The 27,276-nt window shown below is 39.5% G+C and overlaps 1 protein-coding gene across 1 annotated transcript in view; it reads left to right on the top strand.

Moving 5' to 3' along the window:
• Positions 1–271: 271 nt before the first annotated feature.
• LOC308632762 (uncharacterized protein C2orf78-like) overlaps positions 272–27,276 on the top strand; it is a gene marked incomplete at both ends in the record, with an annotated part of 61,836 nt that continues 34,831 nt past the window's right edge. The window contains 9 exon segments of the mRNA XM_081265128.1: positions 272–329; positions 332–367; positions 825–896; positions 4,642–4,782; positions 5,856–6,238; positions 7,346–7,485; positions 9,095–9,246; positions 26,366–26,638; positions 26,641–27,114. Coding sequence (XP_081121254.1) covers positions 272–329; positions 332–367; positions 825–896; positions 4,642–4,782; positions 5,856–6,238; positions 7,346–7,485; positions 9,095–9,246; positions 26,366–26,638; positions 26,641–27,114 — 1,729 coding nt within the window.

The raw sequence follows: 27,276 nt of genomic DNA, 5'->3' as shown, positions 1-27,276 counted from the left end.
ACCCAATCAACTCTCTTGTCATTTTCCCCACCCAATCCCACCTTCTCTTTGGGAATCTGACAGCTCTATTGGCTACCTCATACTTTTAAACTGACAGTTTTGTGACATCATTCTCTCACCAAACCTACTACCATCTGCTAGAAACTTAGGCTGGCCATACAATTAGTTGTAAAAAAATTTGGATCATCGCAAGTGACCAATGACCAGTAACCAATCATCAGAATAGCCAGTGGCCAGTAAAGAGTGTCCAGTGAACTCCATACTGGAAAACATGCATTCTCTAGCCTCAGCCACCCTCACATCCTCTGGGGTGGTCTCCTCATCCTTTGTATTGCAATTGATGTGACCTCTTCTCTGACCTTGACATGTAAGGAAAGAATCTTTTTAAAGCATTTCATTACACTTTTACCTGCCTAAATTTAGTAATGGAGTGAAAAGAACTTAGAATAATAGAAGAAAGAATGGAACTAGAAATCTGGACACCTAATTTCACTTTTGACTTTGACATGTACTAGGTATGGGACTGGACCATCTTTAAATCTCTCACAACATCTGTTTCCTTCTACAGAAGGATAATAGACTACCCATGCTCTCCTCCCTTTGTTTCCTAATATTGACTCTTGAGGGACATGTTTATAGAGAATGAAGTGAGCTTTCATGGTTGTGTTTGTTTCAACTGAAAGAGACAAATCCTAGGCAGGGTGGAAACCAAGAGGTTTCCTGAAAAAGTCTCCCTCCACCAAGATTTCCACTTGAGTATTTCAAATTTAGTGCTGTTCATAAAAGGGACATTCACATATTTGAGAGTTTTCTGTTTACACTAGGTGAAAAGAGAAATATGGAGAGGGGAGCAGGAGGACAGGGCTGTAAGGAGGCAGATGTTCTTGGGGAAGCAAGTTTGTGATTGTTTAAGCACAAGGCAACAGGAACTCCGTGGAGGAAGAAAACATAAAAATAAGGGAGAAGAAAATGTCAGAATAAAAGAGACGAAGAGCATGATGTTCTCAAGATAAAGGAAGTTGGTTGGGATGGATGTGGAAGAAAAGCAAAGATTTATTTAAACCAACAGACAGCATAGAGTGAATCTTCATAGAGGCTGGTTTAGAGAATGTTTAGATTAATGGACTAGCAAGGAAACTAAGACTTGAATTAGGGTATCACTGGGATAAGCAGTTTATCAGAAAAGTCACACTTGGCTGTTACAGTTTTTCTATGACCTCTTTGAATACCGATGATGTTGACAGTTTGAAAATGAACATTTTAGAAGTATGTTTTAGAAATGATTATTCATACAAACATGTCATAAAAGTGGGTATAGACAGGGCTGGGGCAACTGCATTCTCCATGTCCTACTTTACTCTGATTTCTGGGCTACATGGATTTTGAAAAACTGATGTTCCCTAACATGCATCAGAAGGACGAATTCCTTTGTATGACAGGTAGTTTTCAAAGAGTTCACTCTCTAAAATAGAATACCTATAAAGAGACAATAATGGTTTTTAAACCTAAAAACCAAAAGAGGGACAAAAATTCAACTTCCACATCTCGAATTCCACATTTATCTAAAATAATTTTATGAAGTCTTTTTGGGTTTTCTTTCTCTTAAAATATGTATTTTTAGTTGCAGTTGGACACAATTCCTTTATCTATATGTGGTGCTGAGGCATGAACCCAGTGCCTCACATGTGCTAGGCGAGCTCTCTAACACTGAGCCCCAGCCCCAGCCCCTCTATTTGGTTGTTCTATATGGGCTGAGGGTGTAGATCAGTGGCGGAGTGCATGCTTAGCATGTGGGAAGCCCTGGGTTCACTTCCCAGCACCAGTAACCATAAAAAAAATAGATTTAAATGTATTATGATATTCTAGTGGTGATGTGTCTTTTTCAGACTTTAGAGTCAACATATTCCTGTTAAACATGATTATAAACTAGATTTTGAGGACAAATGTAAATTTCATGACCATATTCAAGCATTTTTCCTGTTTTTTTTTAACTGAAATGTTTATCAAAAAAATGTTTTTAGATTAAATGAAATATCTTCAAGTAAAATTCATATCATTAACTTAGTGTGGGTAATATTTAGAGGAATATGAAAAAGCACAGTGATGAAATTAATTTACACTTCTTATTTCATTCTCTACTTGGCCAAAATACCCTTCCTTCCTTCCTTCCTTCCTTCCTTCCTTCCTTCCTTCCTTCCTTCCTTCTTTCCTTCCTTTCTTTCTCTCATTCCTTTCTTTCTTCTTTCCAGTGCTGGGAAATGAATGCAGAAATTGAAATGCAGGGTCTCATTCATGCTAGGCAGGCATGCTACCACAATCTACATCCCCAGCACATTTTGTTGAGGTCCTGATATAAGATCTTGCTATATTGCCCATGGTGGTTTTGAATTCCTGGGCTCCAACAACCCCGCAGCCTCAGCCTCCTGAATGCTGGGACCACAGGCCCACCCCACCATTCATAGTGGGCTTTTGCTTTGGTTTTTGCTTTATTGCATGTGATGGGAAAGAGAATGGTTTGAATTTTGCTTTTTTGCGGTACCAGGGAATGAATCTAGGGACACTTTACTACTGAGCTACATCCCCAGCACTCCCCCTTTTTTATTGACACAATATAATTATTTATTCATTTTTATGTAGTACTGAGGATTGAACCCAGTGCATCACATGTAGGAGACAAGAGCTCTACCACAGAGCTGCAGCCCCAGCCCTTCTAAAATTTTATTTTGATACAGTGTCTCAATAAATGGCCAAGGCCTTCTTCAAACTTGCAATCCTCCTGCCTCAGGCTCCTGAGTAGCTGAGATTACAGGTATGTGCCACTGCAGCTGGCTTCATAACACTGTTTTTGAAATAGGTAGCTACATACATTGTGGCTACCTATATGTTCACTTTTTCTTAATTTTGCTGCTTATGTTGGCTGATAGAGTTTCTCTGCCTATATGTACTGCATAGAAATTCATTTAAAATCATCTTCAACGGTGGGCAGTATTTTGGTTAACAGTATTCAGGAAAATAGACTAGAAACATTCACTTTCATAATATTTTATGCATGATAACAGATCTTCATTTGCTAGTAAATTTGCTACATTTCCAAGTTTTCATCAGTATCTATGCGTTATTTTTAGTTATATGATGTTTTTCATTTTTGCCTTTCTGTCTATCCAGAACATGCTACATATTCCTTTATATGAAACTTAAGTAATATAAGATTTTGATTCATGGATGAATTATCACTCTTAGTGTTATTGTAATCACCCTCCAGATAAGTAACCTGAAGCTCATAGAATTTAAATAACATTTTTCTTCCAGAAAGCATTTTTTGAGAAACTTACTCTCAGGTAGTCATTTTGAAGTAGGATCAAAAGCCAGGCTTAAACAGGGTAAAGAAAGACCCATTAAATATACCATTTGAATGGTACAAGTAAACTCTAGAAAATGGCAGATGAGCTGCACAAGCAAAATGAGACACGAAAGATAACAGTGGTGATACCAGGACTGTTTTCTATGAAGAGGGAAAAATAAAATTCTATTTCCCTGTCTTGTGCTCTTTGTCCAGAGCACAGAGTCCAGACAAGGAAGTAATTTTCTATGACCTGGTACTGATACTGAACAAATCAATCTTACTTATCTGAGCCTCCGTTTTCCTCACTTACAAACTTTTAATGTTAAGTGTACTCAAAGTCCTAAAATGCTTCAGCTTTAGGGCATGTTCATAAGTTAATACTATGGCCCACTCAAAGGAAAGAGAGGGCAGAGAGAAGGATGCTTTTAGGGAACAATGAGTGAAGCAGATCACTTGGGTCTACTGTGCCCAATTGGACAGAAAAGACACCTGATCACAAGAGTACCAAACTGCTCCCACACTTGCAGCCATATTAAATGGTTTGATTTGGGGTATCTCAATGATTTCTGGTATTGGAGGCTTCCTGACTGCCACAACCTTAGGATGATATTCGTCCAGAGATATCATAAGAATCTCTCAGTCTCATCACATTTTCACCACCCTCTTTCTTCCTACAGAAAATTCCCAAAATTCTTCTTTACATGGAACTGCACATTCTCTGCAGCTCTCTCTTCCTGTGATGACCAATGCAGCTTCCCTGATAGGAAGTGTCTGCAACTTCTCCAGAGCCTCTGCTCCAGCTGCCACTTCAGCATGGTTACTGCCCTCAACCTGTGGCACCTCCTTCCAGCCACTCACGGGCAGTGCCTACCTTTATCAACATTCTAGTACACCTAAGGTGTCTGGGATTACTAGCCAGAAACAGATCACCACGGCACCGGCCTCCTATCCAAGTGTTTCTGAGTGGTATACCCCAGGATGTGCTGAAAAGAGCTCCTCTTCACTCAGGGACTTTAATCTGATTCTCACTGACCAGTACATAGCAGGTTCCTCCATGACTATGACATCCCAATATGAAAAAACTTCTGAAACCAATGTCATGGTTTCTGTGTGTCCATGACTATATGCCAGGTTTGTTCAGAAGACACCATCTCAGATTCCAAATCAGGGACATACCCTCTCACTTTCCTACGAAGAAGGAAGCCAGGTCTACTACTATGATCAAAACACTCTGGGGAATCTGCTCTCTGGAGAACACGGTCCCTGTCTGCAATCCTATGACTGTGTGCCATATGCAGGAAGTAGTGCCGCTGCCCCTCAACCAGAAAGGGTGACAGTGCTGCAGAAGGTTCAGCCCACAAATGCTCTACGATCAGTCTCTAACCCTGGGATCTACTGCTCGGTATTCGCTCAACCTATTACAGAAAATGTTTTTCAAGGTGAGTACAATCAGCAAGAAGGGGAAGGATAAGATTAGCACTCAATTGAGGGTCCAGATTGCAACTGGTAGCTGTGGGTCCACAGACCTGTAGTATTTAAGTCCTGAAACTTTAACCACCATCCTTGTTTAGCACTCCATATTTTCAGACTCTGTAAGAGAAGAATGCAGGACACCATAATGGCCACCCAGGATGCATTTAAGAGACCTCCAGGACACTGAAGGAGGCTACTTGTCACAATTTTTGCGGATCGGTCCCCCTACACCACAACATTATAAATTTATTTCCCTGATTTTATTTGATCTCTTAGAAAGATACTGCAAAACATACAAGGGTGTGACAATATAATTTTTCCTTAATTTGCTTCAGGACTTAAACTTTGTATGCAGTGATGCTCTCCAAAGCAGGGATCTAAAAATCTGTCCTTTCACATATATTTCATGAGCAAGAGCTCCACACTCTCCTAGTTCATGGTGCTAAGTGTTCTTATACTCCGGGGAGAGTAGAGAGAATTAAGAGACCCCTATATGAGAAAGAGACTTCATAAAACTGTTTTTGTGCATTTCCACACAGAGCAGACAATGCTCTACCAGTGAGCCATGCTGCCATGATGATGTGTAAGCACAAAACTGTGTCATCAAGTGATCACCTGTAACTAACAGGCACCTCCTAACAGAGACTAGTCTGCAGTCCTTAAAAAAAGCTAATAGAAATGCCTTATCCACAGTCCACAGATTCCCTGATAAGTGCATTGCTGGGCAAGAGGAGCATCCTACTTACCATCATCCTTGATTCCTTTCTTTGCAGTGATGGAAACTTCCCTAGAGACGGAGGCTTCCTTGGGATTGCAATCTCCAAGTCAGACATTTTGTCTGCCACAGCCTCTGGAATTCTTGTACAACTGCAAAAACAGAAAAAGCCAAATAGTTGAGAAAAACTCACAAACTGAACTTGGGGACATTTCCATAATAACTCTAGTCCAGAGTTGTTCTGATTTCTTGGCATTGCCTCCAAATAAAAGCCAAAAACAAACAGAGATTAAGAATTTGTGTGAGAGTAAACTATGCTCTCAGAGTCACTGGATGCCTACCAGATTGCCACAGAGAACCAGGATCCTCCACTACTCCCTTTAGACATCCCTGAAATCCACCAGCTTCTGGCCTCCATTGGTCCTCTGGACCAAGAGGAGAAGCCACATTCTGAAATTATCCATCTGGGAAAGAATAGCCTGAGTCTTGAGTACCAAGGCACACTTGAAAATGGGATTGAATCTAGCAGTGGTTTTGCAGACCTCACTGCACTGCTGGGGGATATTTACCTTCCTGAGCTTTTCAGTTCCTTGAAAGACTTTGACAAACTTGAAAGTCCCACAACAAGAAAATCCAATAACACCAGAGCCATCATAATGAATCAAGGGCAGGAATTCACAAGTGTCATAAAGAGTCCTAGTGATCCAGTGAGGAACAACAAACATAAAGCCTCAGAGTGTCTTCATGGAACTCCTCAGGCCAAAATGCAGCCAAGGAATCAACAGTGCTCAAAAGAAGGAGAAGTTGCTCACAGGGATGCAGACAGTAGCAGGGGCCCTTGTGCACACAGCCTAAGCACTCTATCAGCAAACCTCAGAAAGCTGCATCAAGCAGGAACAGCAAGGCTAAGGTCCATGGGCAGGAAAAGACCAAGAGGACCAGAGTAAACAACTCCAGGAAAGCCGAGGAGAGGAAGCAGCCAGGCAATAAGGTCAAGGCAGAAGAGAAGCCAACCGTGCCCAAGATGAAGTGGAAGTGGAACCAACCTGAGCTTTGCCAAGAGACCTTTAAAAAGCCTTGGAGCTGTCTCGGCATGCACATGCTGGAGTCGGTGCAGTTTTTCCAAGCACTGGGGAAGCAGTACCATAAGAAAACTGGGCTCTCTTCCTCCCAGGCCCCGGGAAACTCAGGCAGTAACCAAGACCCCCACCCATGGCTGACGGATAACGGTCCTGAGAAAACACAAAGTTAAAGCCCAAAACCCAGATATCAGTTCTGAAGGAGAGGGTCCCTCTCCATCCATTTATGAGCCTCCACCACCTGGGAAGGTTAAATTGGTACCTTTGCCTTTTCTGACCCTGGAGAAACCTCCACCTTGACAAGTAATCAAACGGAGGCCACAGTCTCTGGCCTCAAGGAGACCCACTGGGTTTTACCTTGCCCAGGATGGCCCTGCTAGCTTAGCTCAACCTATAGCAGTCAACCAATCCCAACCAGCTACTGCCAACCCATCTTGGATGTGTCCTGCCAAACAAGCTCAGCCCGTTTTGACCCATGCCAATCAGTCTGTTTTGACTGCTTCTACCCAGCCTACTGTCCCTTGGTCTGCTGCTTCTAGGCCTGCACCCTACAAAACATCATCTTGCACCTCTCTCCAGTGGCAACCTGTTCCCACTGTTGAAACCAAGCCCAAGTCACAATTGCCCAAGTCTCAAAACCAATATCTACTCCAAGACTTTGCCTTACAACCAATTCCATGGAGGAAACCCAATGTTACTGGGCAAGTAATATCAACTCCCATTACCAATCAGTAGAGGCCAGAGCGGGAAGCCATGAAGAAAAAGGCTCAACAAGAGCGTGAGAATGCTGCCAAGTACACTGCTTTCGGGAGAGTGCAGTGCTTCATTGAGAGGGAAAGAGACATGGAGATTTCTCGCTACAATGGCTACACAATGTAAGAGCTGCTAAGATCCATGGTGCCACTTAAGGACCAAATAGTTTTCCACATGTATGTAGATAGAGAGATACACATACAGTGTTTAATAAAATTAAATTTAAAATGTAATATAATTCATTAATACATAATAAAGAGGCCTTCTGGTACCACTGAGAATTCATAAAATTAAAGAGGCTTTTGGGTACTAAATGGGTACCAAATAGTGTTGCACATATATACATAGATAGATAGATAGAACTTCATTCATTAAGACACTGTTCAAAATGTAATAAAGTTAAGAAATGCTATAGGATTGATTAATAGGTAAGTAATAAAGAGGCCTTATGGTATCATTTGAATACAAAATAGTTTTCCATATATATAGGGGGGGGTACATAGATACAAGATTATTCACTTATACATTTTTAAGACATAATATAGTTAAATGAAAAAATGTAATAGAATTGAGAGGTAAGTAAAAAAGAGGCTTTCTGGCACCACTTGAGCAATACATAGTTTTGCATAGACAAAAGTATTTTTAAATATGTAGTTATGTAGGTATAAATTTATTTATTCCAATAAATATTCAAATTTGAATAAAGAATTGTAACAGAATTGGTTAACAGATAATAAAGAGGCCTTCTGTTACCACTTAGCTATCAGATATTTTTCCACATAGAGGTATGAAAACTTACACCGGTATACGTTTAAAACAATAAAATTGAATAAAGAAATGTAATGGAATTGATTAATAGATAAGTAACAAAGACGACTTTTGAGTTTGAATTGCCACTAATTCTAGTATTGTTTGGTAGAAGTGGGGATCACAGTCTGCATGAGAAGAAAGGAACTAAAACTTGGCTAGGATAACATGGGTAAAGGCTAGGAATTGATGAAAGAGGAAGGAATATGATCCAACAAAGAGAGAGATTTATGAGCTTACTGGAAGAATCAGGAATAGGCATAATGGTGGTAGTAAAACACAAAGTTTGAGGGTAGGTTTAAAAGCATAAAAAGTGAAGCAACTTGAAGATGTCAGAAGATGGGTTCATGTTGACCAGAAAAAATTCAAAAATCAAAGCAAAAGCTCTCATGGAGAATGGCCTAGGTCTTATGACCTACCTGAGAGGCATTTTACAAAATAAGATTCATGGCATATTCCAGCATATTTGAGTCACTGAAGATCCCAGCTGGGAAAGGTGAATAGAAAACATGGGGAATCTACCAGAGGTGTTGCAAGGGTTCACAGGTATCCTGAGGGCAGCTGATAACCTGAGACTTGGCCAAGTGAACTACAGCAGTATGAGGCCCACCCAGAACATGGCCTGGAATAAATCATCATTTACCCAACACTCATACACCAGGGCAACAGAGAGGCACCTCTTCGATTAACATTCACACACAAGGCCAGTATCACTCTGACACTTCACTAATGATCTAGTGCTCTAGGATCAAATTGTATGCAGAGAAGCAAGGCCTCAACCTGAGGCCTGTGGCCTCAAGTCCTCAGGGTTGGCAAGTGCTCAGCAGGCAGCCAATCTGGCTTTCAGAGCACAGCTTCCAGAGGTCACCAGTAGAGAGATCACACTTCAAAAGGGGGATAAATACTGAACTATTTGGCTGTCAGGTCCTCCTCCACTGATTCCGGCACGTGCCCCTTCAGAGACCATTGCCATCAACCGAACCTCACAAGAAAAAAATCATCTCCAGCCAAAAGGAGTAAAGGGCGCATGCGCAGGAAGCCGCCCGCCAACAGCTGCAAGTCCCAGCAGCCCAAGGGTTGAGTTAGTTGCGCAGGCTCTCTGCAAGGCAAGAGTCCTGGGGCGCAGATGCCCAGTGAGGGAGCTGGCGGGAGAAAAGGGAAGAAATGGAGTGGGGCAAGAGGATGATGGAGGCAGGAGACCATCACCATTGAAAGATTAGTACCTTATATTTTTAAATTATTTCTTAAAATTCACATAAAATTCTTCATTAAAAAGGTGCAGTTCAGGGGCATTAAGGACTTTCACAAGTTTGTGTAACCATAGCCACTCTCTAATTCATAACATTTTCATAATCCCAGAAAGAAACACTATGCATGCCTGTTAGGGGTCACTCCCACGCCCACCACCCCGAGGCCCCAGGCAACCATTAATCCCTCTGGTATTGCCTTTTCTGGACATTGCATATAAGAGGAATCATACAATATGTGACCTTTTATATATGGCTGCTCCCACTTACAAGACTGTTTTCAAGGATCATCATCCATGCTGTAAAGTGTGAGTCTTTCCTCCCCAGTTAAGACTGCCTGATACCATATTGTGTGGATACACCATCTTTGTTTATCCACACATCCCCTGTGGGCATTGGGTTGTTTTCACTAGTAATTTCATTCATTGAGAATTTGGGGCTGAAAGTTATGCTCAGTCTCTTCATACTTAAGAGATAATTGTCAATAATTTGCTCAAGATTAAGAACTACCATTTAACTGGGAATGTGGGATTTGAACTCTGGCATTCAATATTTGGAAGTAATATATTCACACAATAGAGCACTTAAAAAGATACAAAAGAGTACTCATTGGAAATTCACCCATTCCCTCCAATTTTCCAGCCCCCATCTTCACCACACTTCCCACAGGAGACATCGCCTTTTCCCACTTTTTGGATCCTTCCAGAGATATTTATTTAACCCCAAAATATACGTATCACAATTTTTTGAATAATCTGTCCTACTGATTTGAAATGTCACCTTTATGGCATACTAAATTCCTACGTGTGTTTGCATTTTTCTTCGTAGAACTTGCCTGGCTTTTTTCCTTTTATATTTACCATTGTCTCTACAATATTTTTTATCATCTTTCTAAAAAAGTCTTTCTTCTTTATTTATCACACTTATTAAAATGTCAATGATTTGTAAATATTTGTTGTACTATATTGATTAGGGAATAATAACAAGAAACAATCTGTACATAGTTAGTACAGATTCGATTTTTCTTTTGCATATTGTTGACCTGAAGTTGCTTAAATTCACAGATGCAGAACCTATGGATATATGAGATCAAATGTACTAACGTCGAGGTTGGCGAACCCCTCTCAGTTACAGCTGCTCTTCTCCTGCTGGCCCACAGTGCTTTGCAGGAATGCCTGCTGGAGCTTTGAAAGACTCCTGTCTCCCATTTCCTCTGCAGCAAGTGCTGCTGCCAGGCAGGTCTAGTGTCTCCTGCTGGTGGTTTGCCCTATCCTCTTGTTCTGAGGTTCCTAAGGAAAACTGGGTTCTCTACTTTTGTGGTAAATGCTAATCCAAGGTTTGGCTTCCTTTCATCTATTTCCATGGCCTCTAGGCCAAATGTGTCTTTCTCTTTTCTTTGTTTGGGGACACTCAAAACTGCACTGCTGCCTGCATCTTTCTGAAATACTGAATAATCTTTTAACATATTTTAAATATGTTAAATTTAGTACACTGTAGTTTTCAGTTCCCTAAAGAAAAGCTCCATTTCCCCCAAACTAGTTAAGACTCTGAGGCACACTGTGAGTCCCTTCTAACATGGCACCTCATGTTTGTGCTTTCCGTTCATGTTTTGAATGAGAAGTTACAACAACAATCTCAGGGTTCATGGGGAGGGACATCTGGCCACAGGAAGAGGGAGTAGTCTGCTGGACAGGTGGAGAATGTAGACATGTCCTCTAGTCCAAATGTGTGTTTTTCTTTTCTTTGTATCTACTTTCTAAACATGTATGAAAAGCAATCTCCAATATGTTCTCCTTCCACTGGTGGAGGGGAGTCAGGGAGGGTGATCTGGTCTATGCAAAATTTCCTTTAGTTAATGTCATCTTTCCAGTTGCCCAGGCCAGAATCCTTTGACATCATTTGACTCCTATCTTTGTCTCCCAACTGCACACTCAGAATATTAGCAAATTCCAAATACCACCTGCCCTCTCTTCAAATTGCATCTAGAACCTATCTATTTCTGAGTACATCCCTTCATTTCTACTCTCGCATAACCCCTAACAATTTCCTGCCTGTCTCTACCCATGTTAGGGGTCACAACCATTTTGTATAAAATGCTGGGTAGATGTCAGTGTTTGTGAGCCAGATTTTCTCTGTCTCTGCAACTCCATTTTGCACTTGTAGAATGAATGTGGCCATGCAAAATAGGTAATCACATGGACATTAGTTGTGTTCTAATAAAACTTTATTCACAAAAACAGGTTGCACTGCTTCACTGACTCTGGCTCTGCCTGATCTACTGCTATGATCCCTTCACTCACTGCACTCTAGACCTACTGAGCCCACTTGCTGTTCCATGGCTGGATCGCTCTTCTCATCCTTTAAGACTTTTCTCAAATGGAATCTTTTCAATGAGGATTTCTCTGACTATTCTATTTGAAACTGCAATCACCTCATATTTTTTCTCCATGACTTGTGTCTGATTCCCTAGAGCCCACTTCTCCTATAGTGCTCTAAACTTTAAATACACTATGTAATTTACTTCTTTGTTATCTTTATAGCTTATACTCTCCATCACTCCCTTGCCCATCACTAAAATGTAACATACTCAAAGGCAAGAAATTTTCTTGTATGTGTTGTTCACTTCTTTGCGCCCCTTGACTTAAACGGTGTCTAGAACATAGAGGTAATCAAGATAAGTTTGTTGAATGACTGAATAAAAGAATTTTTAAAAGAGTATAAATAGAGTGGCATGCAATTCCTCTGTCTCACTGAAAGTTATAGTTTTATCCCACTCCTTGGCATATATCCAAAGGATGTAATATCAGCACACCATAGTGTCATGGCTACATCAATATTTATAGCAGTTCAATTCACAATAACCAAGTTATGTAACCAACCTAGGTGCCCTTCAACAAATGACTGGGTAAAGAAAGTGTGGTATATTATGGCATATTACTCACAATGGCATATAACTCAGCCATGGAGAAGAATGAAATTATGGCATATGCCAGTAATTGGATGGAACTGGAGACTATCATGCTAAGTGAAGTAAGCCAATCTCCCCAAACCAAAGTCTAATGTTCTCTCTGATATGCAGATCCCAAAACACAATGTCGGGTAGGAAAGGGAAGAAAAGTTTATATGGATTAGACAAAGGGGATTAAGGAAAGGGAGAAGGTGGGAATAGGAAAGGCAGTAGAATGAATCAGACATAAAATTTCTATTTTCTTTTTTCTTTTTTTATTGGTTGTTCAAAACATTACAAAGCTCTTGACATATCATATTTCACACATTAGATTCAAGTGAGTTATGAACTCCCATTTTTAACCCAAATACAGATTGCAGAATCACTTTGGTTACACATCCACATTTTTACATAATGCCATATTAGTAACTGTTATATTCTGCTACCTTTCCTATCCTCTACTATCCCCCCTCCCCTCCCCTCCCATCTTCTCTCTCTACCCCATCTACAGTAATTCATTTCTCTCCTTTTTTTCCCCATTCCCCTCACAACCTCTTATATGTAATTTTGCATAACAATGAGGGTCTCCTTCCATTTCCATGCAATTTCCCTTTTCTCTCCCTTTCCCTCCCACCTCATGTCTCTGGTTTAATGTTAATCTTTTCCCCCTGCTCTGTTCTTAGTTGCTCTCATTATATCAAAGAAGACATTTGGCATTGGTTTTTTAGGGATTGGCTAGCTTCACTTAGCATAATCTGCTCTAATGCCATCCATTTCCCTGCAAATTCTATGATTTTGTCATTTTTTAGTGCTGAGTAATACTCCATGGTGTATAAATGCCACATTTTTTTATCCATTCATCTATTGAAGGGCATCTGGGTTGGTTCCAAAGTCTAGCTATTGTGAATTGTGCTGCTATGAACATCAATGTGGCAGTATCCCTGTAGTACGCTCTTTTAAGGTCTTCAGGCAATAGTCCGAGAAGGGTAATAGCAGGGTCAAATGGTGGTTCCATTCCCAGCTTTCCCAGGAATCTCCATACTGCTTTCCAAATTGGCCGCACCAATTTGCAGTCCCACCAGCAATGGACAAGAGTACCCTTTTCCCCACATCCTCGCCAGCACTTGTTGTTTGACTTCATAATGGCTGCCAATCTTTCTGGAGTGAGATGGTATCTTAGGGTGGTTTTGATTTGCATTTCTCTGACTGCTACAGATGGTGAGCATTTTTTCATGTACTTGTTGATTGATTGTATGTCCTCCTCTGAGAAGTGTCTGTTCAGATCCTTGGCCCATTTGTTGATTGGGTTATTTATTATCTTATTGTTTAATTTTTTGAGTTCTTTGTATACTCTTGATATTAGGGCTCTATCTGAAGTGTGAGGAGTAAAAATTTGTTCCCAGGATGTAGGCTCCCTATTTACCTCTCTTATTGTTTCTCTTGCTGAGAAAAAACTTTTTAGTTTAAGTAAGTCCCATTTGTTGATTCTTGTTATTAACTCTTGTGCTATGGGTGTCCTATTAAGGAATTTGGAGCCTGACCCCACAATATGTAGATCAGAGCCAACTTTTTCTTGATTTGATATCAAGCTCCTTGATCCATTTTGAGTTAACTTTTGTGCATAGCGAGAGAAAGGGATTTAGTTTCATTTTGTTGCATATGGATTTCCAGTTTTCCCAGCACCATTTGTTGAAGATGCCATCCTTCCTCCATTGCATGCTTTTAGCCCCTTTATCAAATATAAGATAGTTGTAACTTTGTGGATTAGTCTCTGTGTCCCCTATTCTGTACCATTGGTCCACCCGCCTGTTTTGGTACCAGTACAATGCTGTTTTTGTTGCTATTGCTCTGTAGTATAGTTTGAAATCTGCTATCACTATGCTGCCTGATTCACACTTCCTGCTTAGAGTTGCTTTTGCTATTCTGGGTCTTTTATTTTTCCATATGAATTTCATGATTGCTTTATCTATTTCTACAAGAAATGCCATTGGGATTTTGATTGGCATTGCATTAAACGTATAGAGAACTTTTAGTAATATCGCCATTTTGATGATGTTAGTTCTGCCTATCCATGAACAGGGTATATTTTTCCATTTTCTAAGATCTTCTTCTATTTCTCTCTTTAGGGTTCTGTAGTTTTCATTGTATAAATCTTTCACGTCTTTTGTTAGGTTGATTCCCAAGTATTTTATTTTTTTTGAGGATATAGTGAATGGAGTGTTTTTCCTCATTTCCGTTTCAGAAGTTTTGTCGCTGATATACAGAAATGCCTTTGATTTATGCATGCTGATTTTATATCCTGCCACTTTGCTGAATTCATTTATTAGTTCTAGTAGTTTCTTTGTAGACCCTTTTGGGTCTCCTAGGTATAGAATCATGTAGTCCGCAAATAGTGATAATTTAAGTTCTTCTTTTCCTATTTTTATGCCTTTAATTTCTTTCGTCTAATTGCCCTGGCCAGTGTTTCAAGAACTATATTGAATAGAAGTGGTGATAGATGGCATCCCTGTGTCTTGTTCCAGATTTTAGAAGGAATGCCTTCAATTTTTCTCCATTCACAATGATGCTAGCCTGAGGCTTAGCATAGATAGCTTTTACAATGTTGAGGTAAGTTCCTGTTATCCCTAGTTTTTCTAATGTTTTGAACATAAAGGGATGCTGTACTTTGTCGAATGCTTTTTCTGCATCTATCGAGATGATCATATGGTTCTTATCATGTGGTGAATAACATTGATTTCCGTATATTGAACCATCCTTGCATCCCAGGGATGAATCCTACTTGATCATGGTGCACAATTTTTTTGATGTGTTTTTGTATCCAATAAATTTTCTATTTTCATATGTGAATACAAAACCAGTGTAACTCCATGTACAACCACAAGAATGGGAAGTTATGCTCCATGTATATATGTCAAAATACATTCTACTATGCTGAACACAGTGGCACACACCTGTAATCCCAGTGACTCAAGAGGCTGAGACAAGAGGAGCAAGAGTTCAAAGCCAGACCCAGAAATGGCGAGATGCTAAGCAACTCAGTGAGACCCTGTCTCTAAATAAAATACAAAAATGGGATGAGGATATGGCTCAGTGGTCAAGTGCCCCTGACTTCAATTTCTTCTACACAGCTCCAAAAAATTATATTCTATTATAATATATAAATAAAAAGAAGAAATAAAGTTTTTTTTAAAAAGTAATTAGAAATACAAAAAAGTTATAGTGTCTGCATTTAAGCAAGTTTATAAAATAAATGTGTAAACTAAATATAAAATCATAAATCCCTAACCTGAAGTGCACCAAAGGACCCTACATTTTCTTATGTCATTTAACTACTTTTGACATTCTCAACCTTGAGAATGGAACTTTTACCTAAAACAAAGATCTTGAATTTTTAGGAAATAAATTGTATAACTCATAGCTAACTAGCCAGAAACAAAGGAACAAAATATGTCTAAAATACAACATATTTCTCATGTACACATTTAATCATTAATATTAAGAGACACACATATTAAATATCTTTCCAAGCATGCATAAGAATATGTTTTCCAAACTTGTCATTTTTCCTGATGAGATACAGACTTTAAAGAAACTATAGGTGGTGTTCCAAAGCATAGATTAATCTCCATGTTATGGTTTCACTGTAGCTTTTTCTTTCTTTTTTTTAAGTTTTATTTAGTTATACATGACAGTAGAATGCATTGATGCACTTTGATATATCATACAGAGATGAGATATAATTTCTCATTTTTCTGAGTGTACATGTTATAGAATCAAATTGATCATGCAGTCACATGCCTACTTCTTAAGGAACAACTTCATCAGGTAATTCCACCTCCAAGTAAAAAGACATAATTTGCATTCTATAATAATGTACAGCTTTAAAATCCAATGCTTTTGAGACACTTCCCTATAAAGTAGCTCATCCCAACTTTTTCTTCCCATGTATATACTTTTCAACTTCTATCATTTTGTATTCCCAATAGGTTCGCAGCAAACATTTTACCAGGGTGAACAATTTGTGAACAATTTCATTCCATTTCTGCTTTCAGAGCACCCCCATTCCCTAGTAATGTTCCACATAGGCTGCTGTAGCATTGCAATGCATGCAACTCACCTAGCATCCTCTGGAGGAATTTCCTCAACGTTAAAGTTATTTGTCCTTCTGAGGGCTCTAAGCCCTCATTGATTAAAGCCATAAAACAACAGGAACTGTACTTTTTCATTGTAGATCCATTGGCTAACATGGATTCATGACCATGATAGCTAATTAAGGCATCTAGCCTTGAGGCTTTATGCTTCTACCTCTGACTGCTTTGTGCAGAAGACTTGGCCCCAAGAACCTACCAGTTGGTTTCTCATTGTATATCTTGGTTATCACCATACTTGGCTAGCCCATCCATATAATTGATTTTGGGCACAGTGAGACAACATTTATATCAGATATACTTGAATGACCAGGAAGATGTATTGAATATCCACTGGAGTCCCAAAAGAATGTAGGTGCTGAGAAGGGAGCTGTAAGCAAGTCAGAAAATCTCCTGTCTTTCTGGACATCATATTCTAGTGGACAATGAAAGACAATACACCAACCAAACCATATCAGAGAGAGGTAAGGACTATCAAGAAAACTGAAACAAGACCAACTGATACAGAGTAACTGGGTAGCTCCTTAGAATGGATGGACAGGTAAGTTCTCTCTGAGGAGGTGACATGAATGATAAGATGGAACCAGCCAAGTTAAGAGCACTACAAAAGAACTTCATGAGAGTAATCAGCTGGGCAAAGGTCTGGAATGGAACTGCAGATGTCCTGAGGGTGTGGCTGGAGAGTAGCAAGGAAGAAGGAAAGTGGGAGATGAGGTCAGAGAGGCGACAGTGGCTGAATCACTCTGCAATCTAGGTAAAGAGTATGAATCCTAATCCCAAGCCTCATGGGAGGTCATTGGAGGATTTTAGGTATCTTTTCCAGATACCTAATACATGAAGAAGAAAACAGAGACAGGAGTAAGGGCTATTTGCAGCAACTGTGAAGTAGTTGACACTAATAAAATGTGACAATTTTTGGTAGAACCAATGTAGTGTATGGAGGATTGAGGGTTTCCTATCTTTAATAAAACCAAGAGAGAATATGGAAGGAACTCAGTGACAGATAGTATAGTACACTGAACCAAGATGAGTCCTAGTTATTGTGCTCAGTACAAAATATAGGGATGGAGTTGTCCTTTGGATGATATTCTCAGTACAAAAACTGAGGGTTTAGGTCAGGGGAGGACTTGATGCTACGTTCCAGAGTTTTGGATCAAGGCTCTTTGGGTCCTTCTGACCACATTTTAGACTAGTTTTAGCATGTACGATGATGCTGAGACTGCAAGCTACAATTCAAAGGATGGAATTATGAAAAAAATATTGCTAGGAATCCTGAGAATAGGAGAGGGAAACAGCATTTGCCTGATTATAACTGAATGTTGGATCTGAATATTTTACTATGTACAAATTATATTGCTATCAAAAATCATCTTACTGCCTGCTATAAAGTTTGACCTTGAATTTCCCTAAAGGCACACATGTTCATGACTTAGTTTTCACCATGGTACTATAGGGAAAAGGTGGAACTTTTAAGAGGTGGAGCCTAAACCCAGCACAATGTTTTATGTCCATAATCCTAGCTACCTGGGAGGCTGAAGCAGAATGATCTCAAGTTCCAGGCCCCCTGAGCACTAGAGCAAGATTCTGTCTCAAAATAAAATTTTCAAAGTGCTGGTAATGATCCAGGGTTCAAACCCCAGTACTGGGAAATAAAGAGGGTGCCTAGTGGGATAACTTCTGGTCACTGAGTGCATGGGCTTGAAGTGGACAATGGGGCCCAATACCTCCACTTCCCTCCCTTTCTCTCGCTCATTCATCCAGGTCATGAGGTAAGCAGCTTGTTCCACCATATGCACCCTTCCATCATGTGCTGCTTTGCCATCTGACTAAGGACTGAAACCTCCAAAGCTATGAAACAAAACAAACCTTTTCTCTTTAAAGGTGAATATCTCAGGTGTTTGTTACAGTAACAAAAAGCTGACAATACTCCACATTCCTCCTGGTCTTATACCTACTGCCTTTGAAGGACATGAAAATGACAAAGCTCAAAAACAGTGTGGCCTTTGAAGAAGATGGCGGGGGTGGGGGGAAGAAGGCACCACCTTAATAACAATGATCATTCCCCAATACATCCTTTCCCAGAGACAAGACAATCCCTGGAAAGGAAACAAACATCACTCAATGACAAGACAAACCCGGAAAAGGGCAAGCATTGATCCTTTCCCAATATATCCTTTCTCAGTGGCAGTACATTAGACCCTCCATTATTGTCCTGTAAAACCACTGCTTAGTGAAAAAAATTTTGCAACCTTTTTCCTGAATGCCCACATCTTGTTAAAGTCTTCAAAGGCTAAGTCACCTCCCAGGGTGTTATCCAGACTCCTCCTGTAATGGGTGGCCATTTTCTAACCAGAAAGTTTGCCCATCTGATACCTGACAACACAGCTGAATAAAGGTTTTGATTAATTCATAAGGTATGCACCTGTATCCACCATTTTGTGCTTATACCCTTAACCTATAGTAGCTGTGATGTCCCAGAGAACTTATGGAATGATCTGGCTTGCAGATACTCACTGTATGTTCTTAGTCTCATATTACACACAAGTATTAAATAAGTAAGATATCTGAGGTATGTAACTGAGCTAAGAAGAAAAAAAATCTTTAAAAAAGTTTACATAGCCCAAGCCATATCTTTATACTGCCAAACATTCCACAATTCCTTCTCAGCTAAGCATTACCCAACTCAGGCACAAAAAAAAATTATATTCCATAATTAGCACTGAAAGAGATGGGGAAAATAGGTTTATAACTGCAATATGTATTTTTATATATGAGCAATTTTTTCTATATATGCACTAAGACTGGAGGATACAAAGAGAGATTCTTAAGCAGGAATGCTTGATAATTATCAAAACAAACTATCAAGAGGAACTGCCAGAGTCAGAAGTTTTTAGTTAATTTAAGGCCAACAGATATTCCTAACCTATACAGGTAGGCTTGATGTTTGCTAGTATGATTATCCAGCCCTAAGTAACAGAAATAAAGGGTTCTCTACTAGACATGAAGGCCGTACCAGTAAAAATTTTACAAGATCAGATGAAACTGAGTAGCATAACTACATCTCATGGGGATGGACATCTGCAACATTAAAAGTTAAATGTTGTGTTTACATTCCTGATAACTCTAACGATGTTGAAGATTTACATTCCTATATAAAGGCCTTGTCTACTCTGGCCTTATCATGGGGACATCTTCTCAAGTCTTCACACCTCGTAGTGAGAAATATTAACTTCTGTTGTCTTCATATTCATTGACATGTTCCAGAGACTGCAATATTTGTTCAGTACTCATGTTTTTGGTTTCTCCTTCATAGAACCACCCATTCCCAGAAGACTTTACAACCTGTTCTTCCGCAACCAGACTTCAATCTGACTAGAACTCCAAAGCTGTTTGCCCCATCCCACATCACACCCCCTCTTAGCTCCGAAGAAGCCACAACAGTTGTCACTCCTTTTTTCTTACAACAATGAAGCCAGAAATAGACAGTCAATATAGATAGGTAAATCCAGTCAGGTTGGATCAAGGAGGCCAGTTTTGGGTGAGTCTTGGAAGTTGGGGACTGTCACCTAAGGGATTAAAATTCCTTCAGAGCTCTTCCTCTACCCTACCAAAGATTTCAAAGAGACATAAAAGAGAAGGGGGGAATGATGAACCCAGCCTAATTTCATTTTAAGATTGGAAGCCATCAGATCACAAAGTCATGAAAAGTTAATTTCTGTTTTACCATAAATTACTACGATTTCTAACCTTCTTTGGAATTTCTGCCCATGCCTTGATCTCACCCATGCCTGGCTTTCTGTAGCCAGATAACAACCCTCTCTAAAACCTTAGTGGCTCCTCATAATTCCTGGCTCCCCCCGATCAGATAACCTATTATGAAACCTCAGTGGTGTCTCATAAATTCTGATGTTGGAATTTGAATTTATTCCCTACATTGAAATGTTAAGCCATGTACATCATTAACCTACTATCTGCCTTTGTATTTTGCTTGTCAAAATCCTGTTATCTGTAAGTTCTCAAGACACCCCCATTTGCAACTTTTTATTCTAAAACTGTGTTGCTAGAGAGATGGGGTCTAGTCTGCAGTTTAGGGACATAGAGTCCTGGACAACTCCTATGTACACTTTAATTGATTCATAATTGGAGTCGTGGTCTTTTCTTTCCATTGTACTCTTTTCTTTCCATTGCAGTCTTTTCTTTCCATTGTGGTTTAACAGGGCATGGTGGTACTACTGTGTAATTCCAGCAGCTTGGGAGGCTGAGGCAGGAGGATCCCGAGTTCAAAGTAAACATCAGAAACAGCAAGGTACTAAGCCACTCATGAGACCCTGCTCCTAAATAATATATAAAAGTAAGGTTGGGAATGTGGCTCAGTGGTGGAGTTCATCCCTAGTACCTTTCGCCACCAAAAAAAAAGCTTACCATAAAGGAAAATGATTAAATCCATAGTTTTACTCCCCCAAACCAGCTGACCAGCTGAGTGTGTGTGTGTGTGTGTGTGTGTGTGTGTGTGTGTATTTGCCAACTCAGTCCTGACTTACTTTATAACACTCATAAGAGAAGTCAGTGAAAAAAAACACTCTCCACAAGTTCAAAAGCAAAGGAGTTTTTTAGGTGAAGTTGGGCTGAACAGAGACATACCTCTTCCTTGGGTGCACAGCATAACTCACCACAAGAATTTTTCCAAATGCCTTTCTTTACTTTTCTCCAAAAATCCATCAGGTTAAGTTAATTCACAAAACTTTACCATAAACAATCATCAATGGAAAAACATGCAATATGTCTAACAATGTTGGATTTCTTTAAACTATGACCCAAAACAGTGAGCTGAAAACCCAGAGCCGAAAAGAGCCATCTATACACTATGAACATATTAATGGGTGACAAAATCAGGTTATATGACATAAAACAAAATAAGAATTAAGATCTTTATCTTATAGAATTCATGACAGATGGGGCTGGGGATGTGGCTCAAGTGGTAACACACTCGCCTGGCATGCGTGCGGCCCGGGTTCGATCCTCAGCACCACATACAAAAACAAAGATGTTGTGTCTGCTGAAAACTAAAAAATAAATATTAAAAATTCTCTCTCTCTCTATCTCTATCTCTTTAAAAAAAAAGAATTCATGACAGATTCTGGACTTTCTACCTAGCTAATATAAAATAAGCAAATATATATATATATAAAATTATGTATATAAATTCATATTCATATATATGTATATATATATATATATATATATATATATATGGGGAGGGTGCACAAGCTAGGTTCAGTGGAACATGGCTGTAATCCCAGAAACTCAAATGCTGAGGATGGAGGATCTCAAGTTCAAGACCAACCTCAGCAACTTAGAAAGCCCCTGAGCAATATACGGAGACCCTTTCTCAAAAGAAAAACAAAAAGGGATGGGGATGTAATGCAATGGGAAAGTTTCCCTGGTTTAAATTCCCAGAAAATGCACCTCCCCTCAAAATTTAATTGCCCCTTTTATAAACACAGAATGAGACCTAAATGTGTTGAATTGTTTCTGAAAAAAATAAAATTTTTTTAAAAATCCATATTAACCATTCTTTATTTACCCTCTCTTTATGTTTTCCTAATGTTCTAACTATTCTCCTGGTCTTCCAAGCATGCAACACAAAGAATGTGAGAAGCCCAAGATTCTATAGTGGCTGTTTGCATGGGGGAGGAAGTCACAATAACAGCCACACTGGATCTACTTAAATAAGAAGAGAGAAAGGATCCTCAGTGCCTCTCACATATGAAAGAGGCTGATGGCAGGATGTCTACATGATCAAAGGGAGCTGTCTGCAGCAAATTATAAGTTAAAGCAGTACAACAAACTCCAGAAGAGGAAAATTTTACAGTCAGCTGGATCTTCCACTATTCTAGATTATGCTTCTATTATTCAGAGTTCATTTTTGTAAGAATCAGCTCACAGAAAAGAAGACCCCTGCTCCTGAATTCAAAAGAAAGTAATATTGATGAGTATATGAAGGCAGAATCAAGGATTGTCCATGAAACAATGTCTACAATGAAGAGGGGTGCGGGAAGGAGAGCAGAAGAGAGTTACCAGTCCCACCTGGCCTAGCTAAGCCCAAAGAAAGTAGGAGTCAAGGAGAAATCTTGGACCACATCATTCCCCAGAGAATGCACTCAAGGAACTTCACCCTAGGGCTGAGATTGTGGCTCGATGGTAGAACATCAGCCTAGCATCTGTGAGGCAATAGGCTCAACAGATTACATAAAAATAAACCAATGAAAGAAAAGTATTCTGTCTTCTAAAACTAAAAAAATAAAACAACAAAAAAAACACAACTTTTTGACTAACCCCTTTCTTAATCCTTGAAAACTGCAGTAACTTCACAAATCAAATCAACTTCTATGGTTCCACAATAACTATACTTGCTCAAACTAGTTGTCTCTTTCTTCCATCTCCAGGGATATTAACAGTATCTGTTAATACAGAAATGTATACACTATTACCTCTTATACTGTGAAATATAATTTATAACATATTCATAATATTTTAATGAACATTTAGAAGGAACACTGAGATAATATCCCAAACACAAGAGCCTGGGGGAGGGATGAGCCTGGGGTGAGCCCATTATGTCCCTGTTGTAGAGTTTCACCTTTCCAGAACTGAGCCATTTAGTTTCTATTATAACTCTCCTGTCACTTTATCCACCCAATCAACTCTCTTGTCATTTTCTCTACCCAATCCCACCTTCTTGTTGGGAATTTGACCGCCATATTGGCTACCTTATACCACTAAACATCGAGTTTTGTGACATCATTCTCCAACCAAACCTAATGCCACCTGCTAGAATCTTAGGCTTGCCATGCAGTTGTAAACAAATTTGGAGCATGCAAGTGACCAGTGACCAGTAACCAGTCATCATAGTGGCTGGTGGCCAGTGAACAGTGACCTGTGAAATCCATACTGGGAAACAGCCTCAGCCACCTCAGCATGGACATGTTCTCAAGAAAAACAAGGTTGGTTGGGATGGAATGTGGAAGAGAACCAAAGATTTTAAATCAACAGACAGCACAGAGTGATCTGCAAAACATGAGGCTGGTTTAGAGAATGTTTAGAATAACCAACTTGCAAGGAAACTAAGACTTGAATTAGGGCATTACTGGGGTAAGCACTTTATCAGAAAAGTCACACTTGGCTGTTAGTTTTTCTATGACCTCTTTGAACACACATGATATTGACAGTTTGAAATGAAAAAAATTTTAAAAGTATGTTTTAGAAATGATTCTTTCTATAAATATATAAAGAAAGTGATTGTAGACAGGGCTGGGGCAACAGCATTCTCCATGTCCTATTTTACTTTGATTTTTGAACTACATGGATTTTGAAAAACTAATGTGCCCTAACCTGTATCAGAAGGACAAATTCCTTTGTGTGACAGGTAGTTTTGGAGCAGAACCTATTTTTCATCTTTCCAAGAGTTTTCTTTCTAAAATAGAATACATACAAAGAGTCATTAATGGTTTTTAAGCCTAAGAACCAAAAGAGAGACCGATGGAAGAATCAAAAGTCAATTCCACATCTCTAATTTCCATATTTATCTAATATTATGAAGTCTTTTTGGTTTTTCTGTATATCAAAGAATTATTTTAGGCTGGGGGAGTAGGTCCGTGGTGAGGGTCATGCTTAACATCCTAAAGTCCTGGTTCCACTTCCCAGCACCAGTAACCATCAAAAAAAAATCAATTTAAATTTATTATTATATTCTATTGGTGGTGGTTTTTTCAGACTTTAGGGATAACATTTTCTTGTTAAAAATAATTATAAAGTAGAATTTCAGGACAAATATAAATTACATGATCATTTTGAAGAATTTTCTTTGCCTATTTATAACTGAAATGTTTATCAGAAAACATTATATTAATTGAAATATCTACCTACTGGCATTCATATCTTTTACTTTTTAGGGGTAATAGAGGAAGATGAACAAGAACAGTTGATAAAATTACTTTACACTTCTTGTTTTGTTCTCTATTTTGTAAAAAAAAATTCACTTTTTTCCTTCGTTCTTTCCTTCCGTTTCTTTCTTCCTTTGTTTCTTCTTCTTTCCAGTCCTGGGTAATGAATGCAGGGATTGAAACTAACCAGGAATGCTACCACAATCTATATCCCCATCACATTTTGTTGAGCTTCTGAGACAGGATCTTGCTAAATTACCCATGGTGGTTTTGAATTCCTGGGCTCCAACAATCCCATAGCTTCAGCCCTTGAATGCTGGGACTACAGGCCCACCCCACCATTCATAATGGAGTTTTGCTTCAGTTTTTGCTTTTGCATGTGGTGGGAAAGAAGTTGGTTTGGATTTTGCTTTTCTACAGTTCTAGGGAATGAACCTAGGGTCATTTTAACACTGAGCTACATCCCCTGCACCCCTTCCATTTTTATGGACACAATATCTTTATTCATTTTTGTGTGGTGCTGTGGATCAAACCCAGTGCCTCACATGTGTAAGACAAGTTCTCTACCATGGAGCTGCAGCCCCAGCCCTTTAAAATTTTGATAGTGTCTCACTAAATAGCCAAGACCGTCCTCAAACTTGCAATCCTCCTACCTCAGGCTCCTGAGTAGCTGAGGTTACAGGTGTGTGATACTGCAGCTGGTTTCATAATCCTTTTTATTGAAATATGCTTTTTATTGAAATACATTCTGGCTCCCTATGTGTTCACTTCTCTTAATTTTGCTGCTTATGTTGGCTGATAGGAGTTTCTCTGTCTATATGTACTTCATAGAAATTTATTGAAAACCACCTTCAATGGTGGGCAATGTTTTGGTTAACAGCATTCAGGAAAATAAACTAGAAACATTCACTTTCCTAATACTGTATGCATGATAATAGATCATTGTTTATTAGAAAATTTGCTATGCTTTGATGTTTGCTACATATCTAAAATTTCACTAGTACCTCTGTATTCTTTGTAGTTCTGTGCTGTTTTTCACTTTTTGCCTTTCTATCTTTCCATAACTTACTATGTATTCCCCCATGCGAACCTTCACTAATATATCACTTTGGTTCACAGATGAATTATCACTCCTACCATTATTGTAACCACTTTCCAGATTGGACACCTAAAACTCAGAAAGTTTAAATAATTTTTTCTTCCAGGAGGCATTTCTTGAGAAAGTTACTCTCAGGTATTCATTTTGATGTAGAATTAGAAGCCAGGCTCAAAGAGGGTAAAGAAAGACCCATTAAATGTACCATCTGGATAGTAAAACTGAATCCTAGAAAATGGTATGTGATTTGCACAAGCAAACTGAGACACTAAAAATAGTAGTGGTGATACCAGAACTGTTTTATCTGAACAGGGGAAAACAAAATTCTTTTCTCCTGACTTGTGCTCTTTGTCTAGAGCACAGAGTCCCAGCAAGGGAGAAATTTTCTATGACCCCTTACTGATATTGAACAAGTCAATCTTATTTCTCTGACCCTATTTTGTCACTTACAAACTGTTAGTGTTAAGTGTTCTCAAAGTTCTAAAATGCTTCAGTTCTAGGGTATATTCATAAGTCAATACTATTGCCCACTCAAAGGAAAGATAGGGGGGAGAGAAGGATGCTGTTAGTGAACAAATGAGTGAAGCAAACCACTTGGGTCCATGGTGCCCAATTGGACGGAAAAGAAAGTTGATCAGAAGAGTACCAAACTTCTCCAACACTTGCAGCCAACCTAAATGGTTTCATTTGGGGTATCTCAATGATTTCTAATATTGGAAGCATTCTGACTGCCACAACCTCAGGATGATATTCATCCTCAAATATCGTAAGAATCTTCCTGTCAATATTTTCACCTCCCTCTTGCTTCCTACAGAAAATTTCCAAAATTTTTCTTTACATGGAACTGCACATTCTCTGCAATTCTCTATTCCTGTGGCGACCAATGCAGCTTCCATTACAGGAAGTGTCTGCAACTTCTCCAGAGCCTCTGCTCCAGCTGCCACTTCAGTATGGTTACTGCCCTCAACCTGTGGCACCTCCTTCCAGCCACTCGTGGGCAGTGCCTACCTTTATAAACATTCTAACACAGACATGGAGTCTGGGGTTACTGGCCAGAACCAGATGCCCATGGCATCTGCCTCCTATCCAATATTTCTGAGTGGTATATCCCAAGAAGTGCTGAAAAGAGCTCATCTTCACTTGAGGATTTTAATCTGACTCTCACTGAACAGGACACACCAGGTTCTTCCACTTCTATCATAGTCCAATATGACAAAACTTCCAATACCAATGTCATGGTCTCTGTGTATACATCACTGTCTGCCAGGTTTGTCCAGGTGACACCATCGCAGATTCCAAGTCAGGGACATAGCCTTGCACCTCCCTACCAAGAAGGAAGCCAGGTCTACTACTATGATCAAAACTCTCTGGGGACTCTGCTCTCTGGAGAACATGGCCCCTGCCTGCAATCCTATGGCTCTGTGCCATATGCAGGAAATTGGGCCACTGCCCCTCAACCAGAAATGGTGACAGTGCTGAAGAAGGTTCAGCCCACAAATGTCTACCATGGGATCTACTACTCTCTGTCTGTTCAACCTATCATAGAAACAAATTTTCAAGGGAGTACAAACACCAGGACGGGGAAGAAATAAGTACAGCATTCGAAATGAGGGTCCAGTTTCCAGCTGGTCGCTGAGGGTCCAGAGATCCTTAGAATTATGTCCTGAGATTTTAACCACTATCTCCTTCTTCAGCACTCCCAATCTCAGTCTCTAGGAGAATGCA

Source organism: Spermophilus citellus (assembly GCF_964194105.1).
Source record: "Spermophilus citellus genome assembly, chromosome: 13".
NCBI lineage: Eukaryota > Metazoa > Chordata > Mammalia > Rodentia > Sciuridae > Spermophilus > Spermophilus citellus.
Note: the sequence above shows the minus strand (reverse complement) of the source record. Positions and strands in the feature narration are given on the sequence as shown.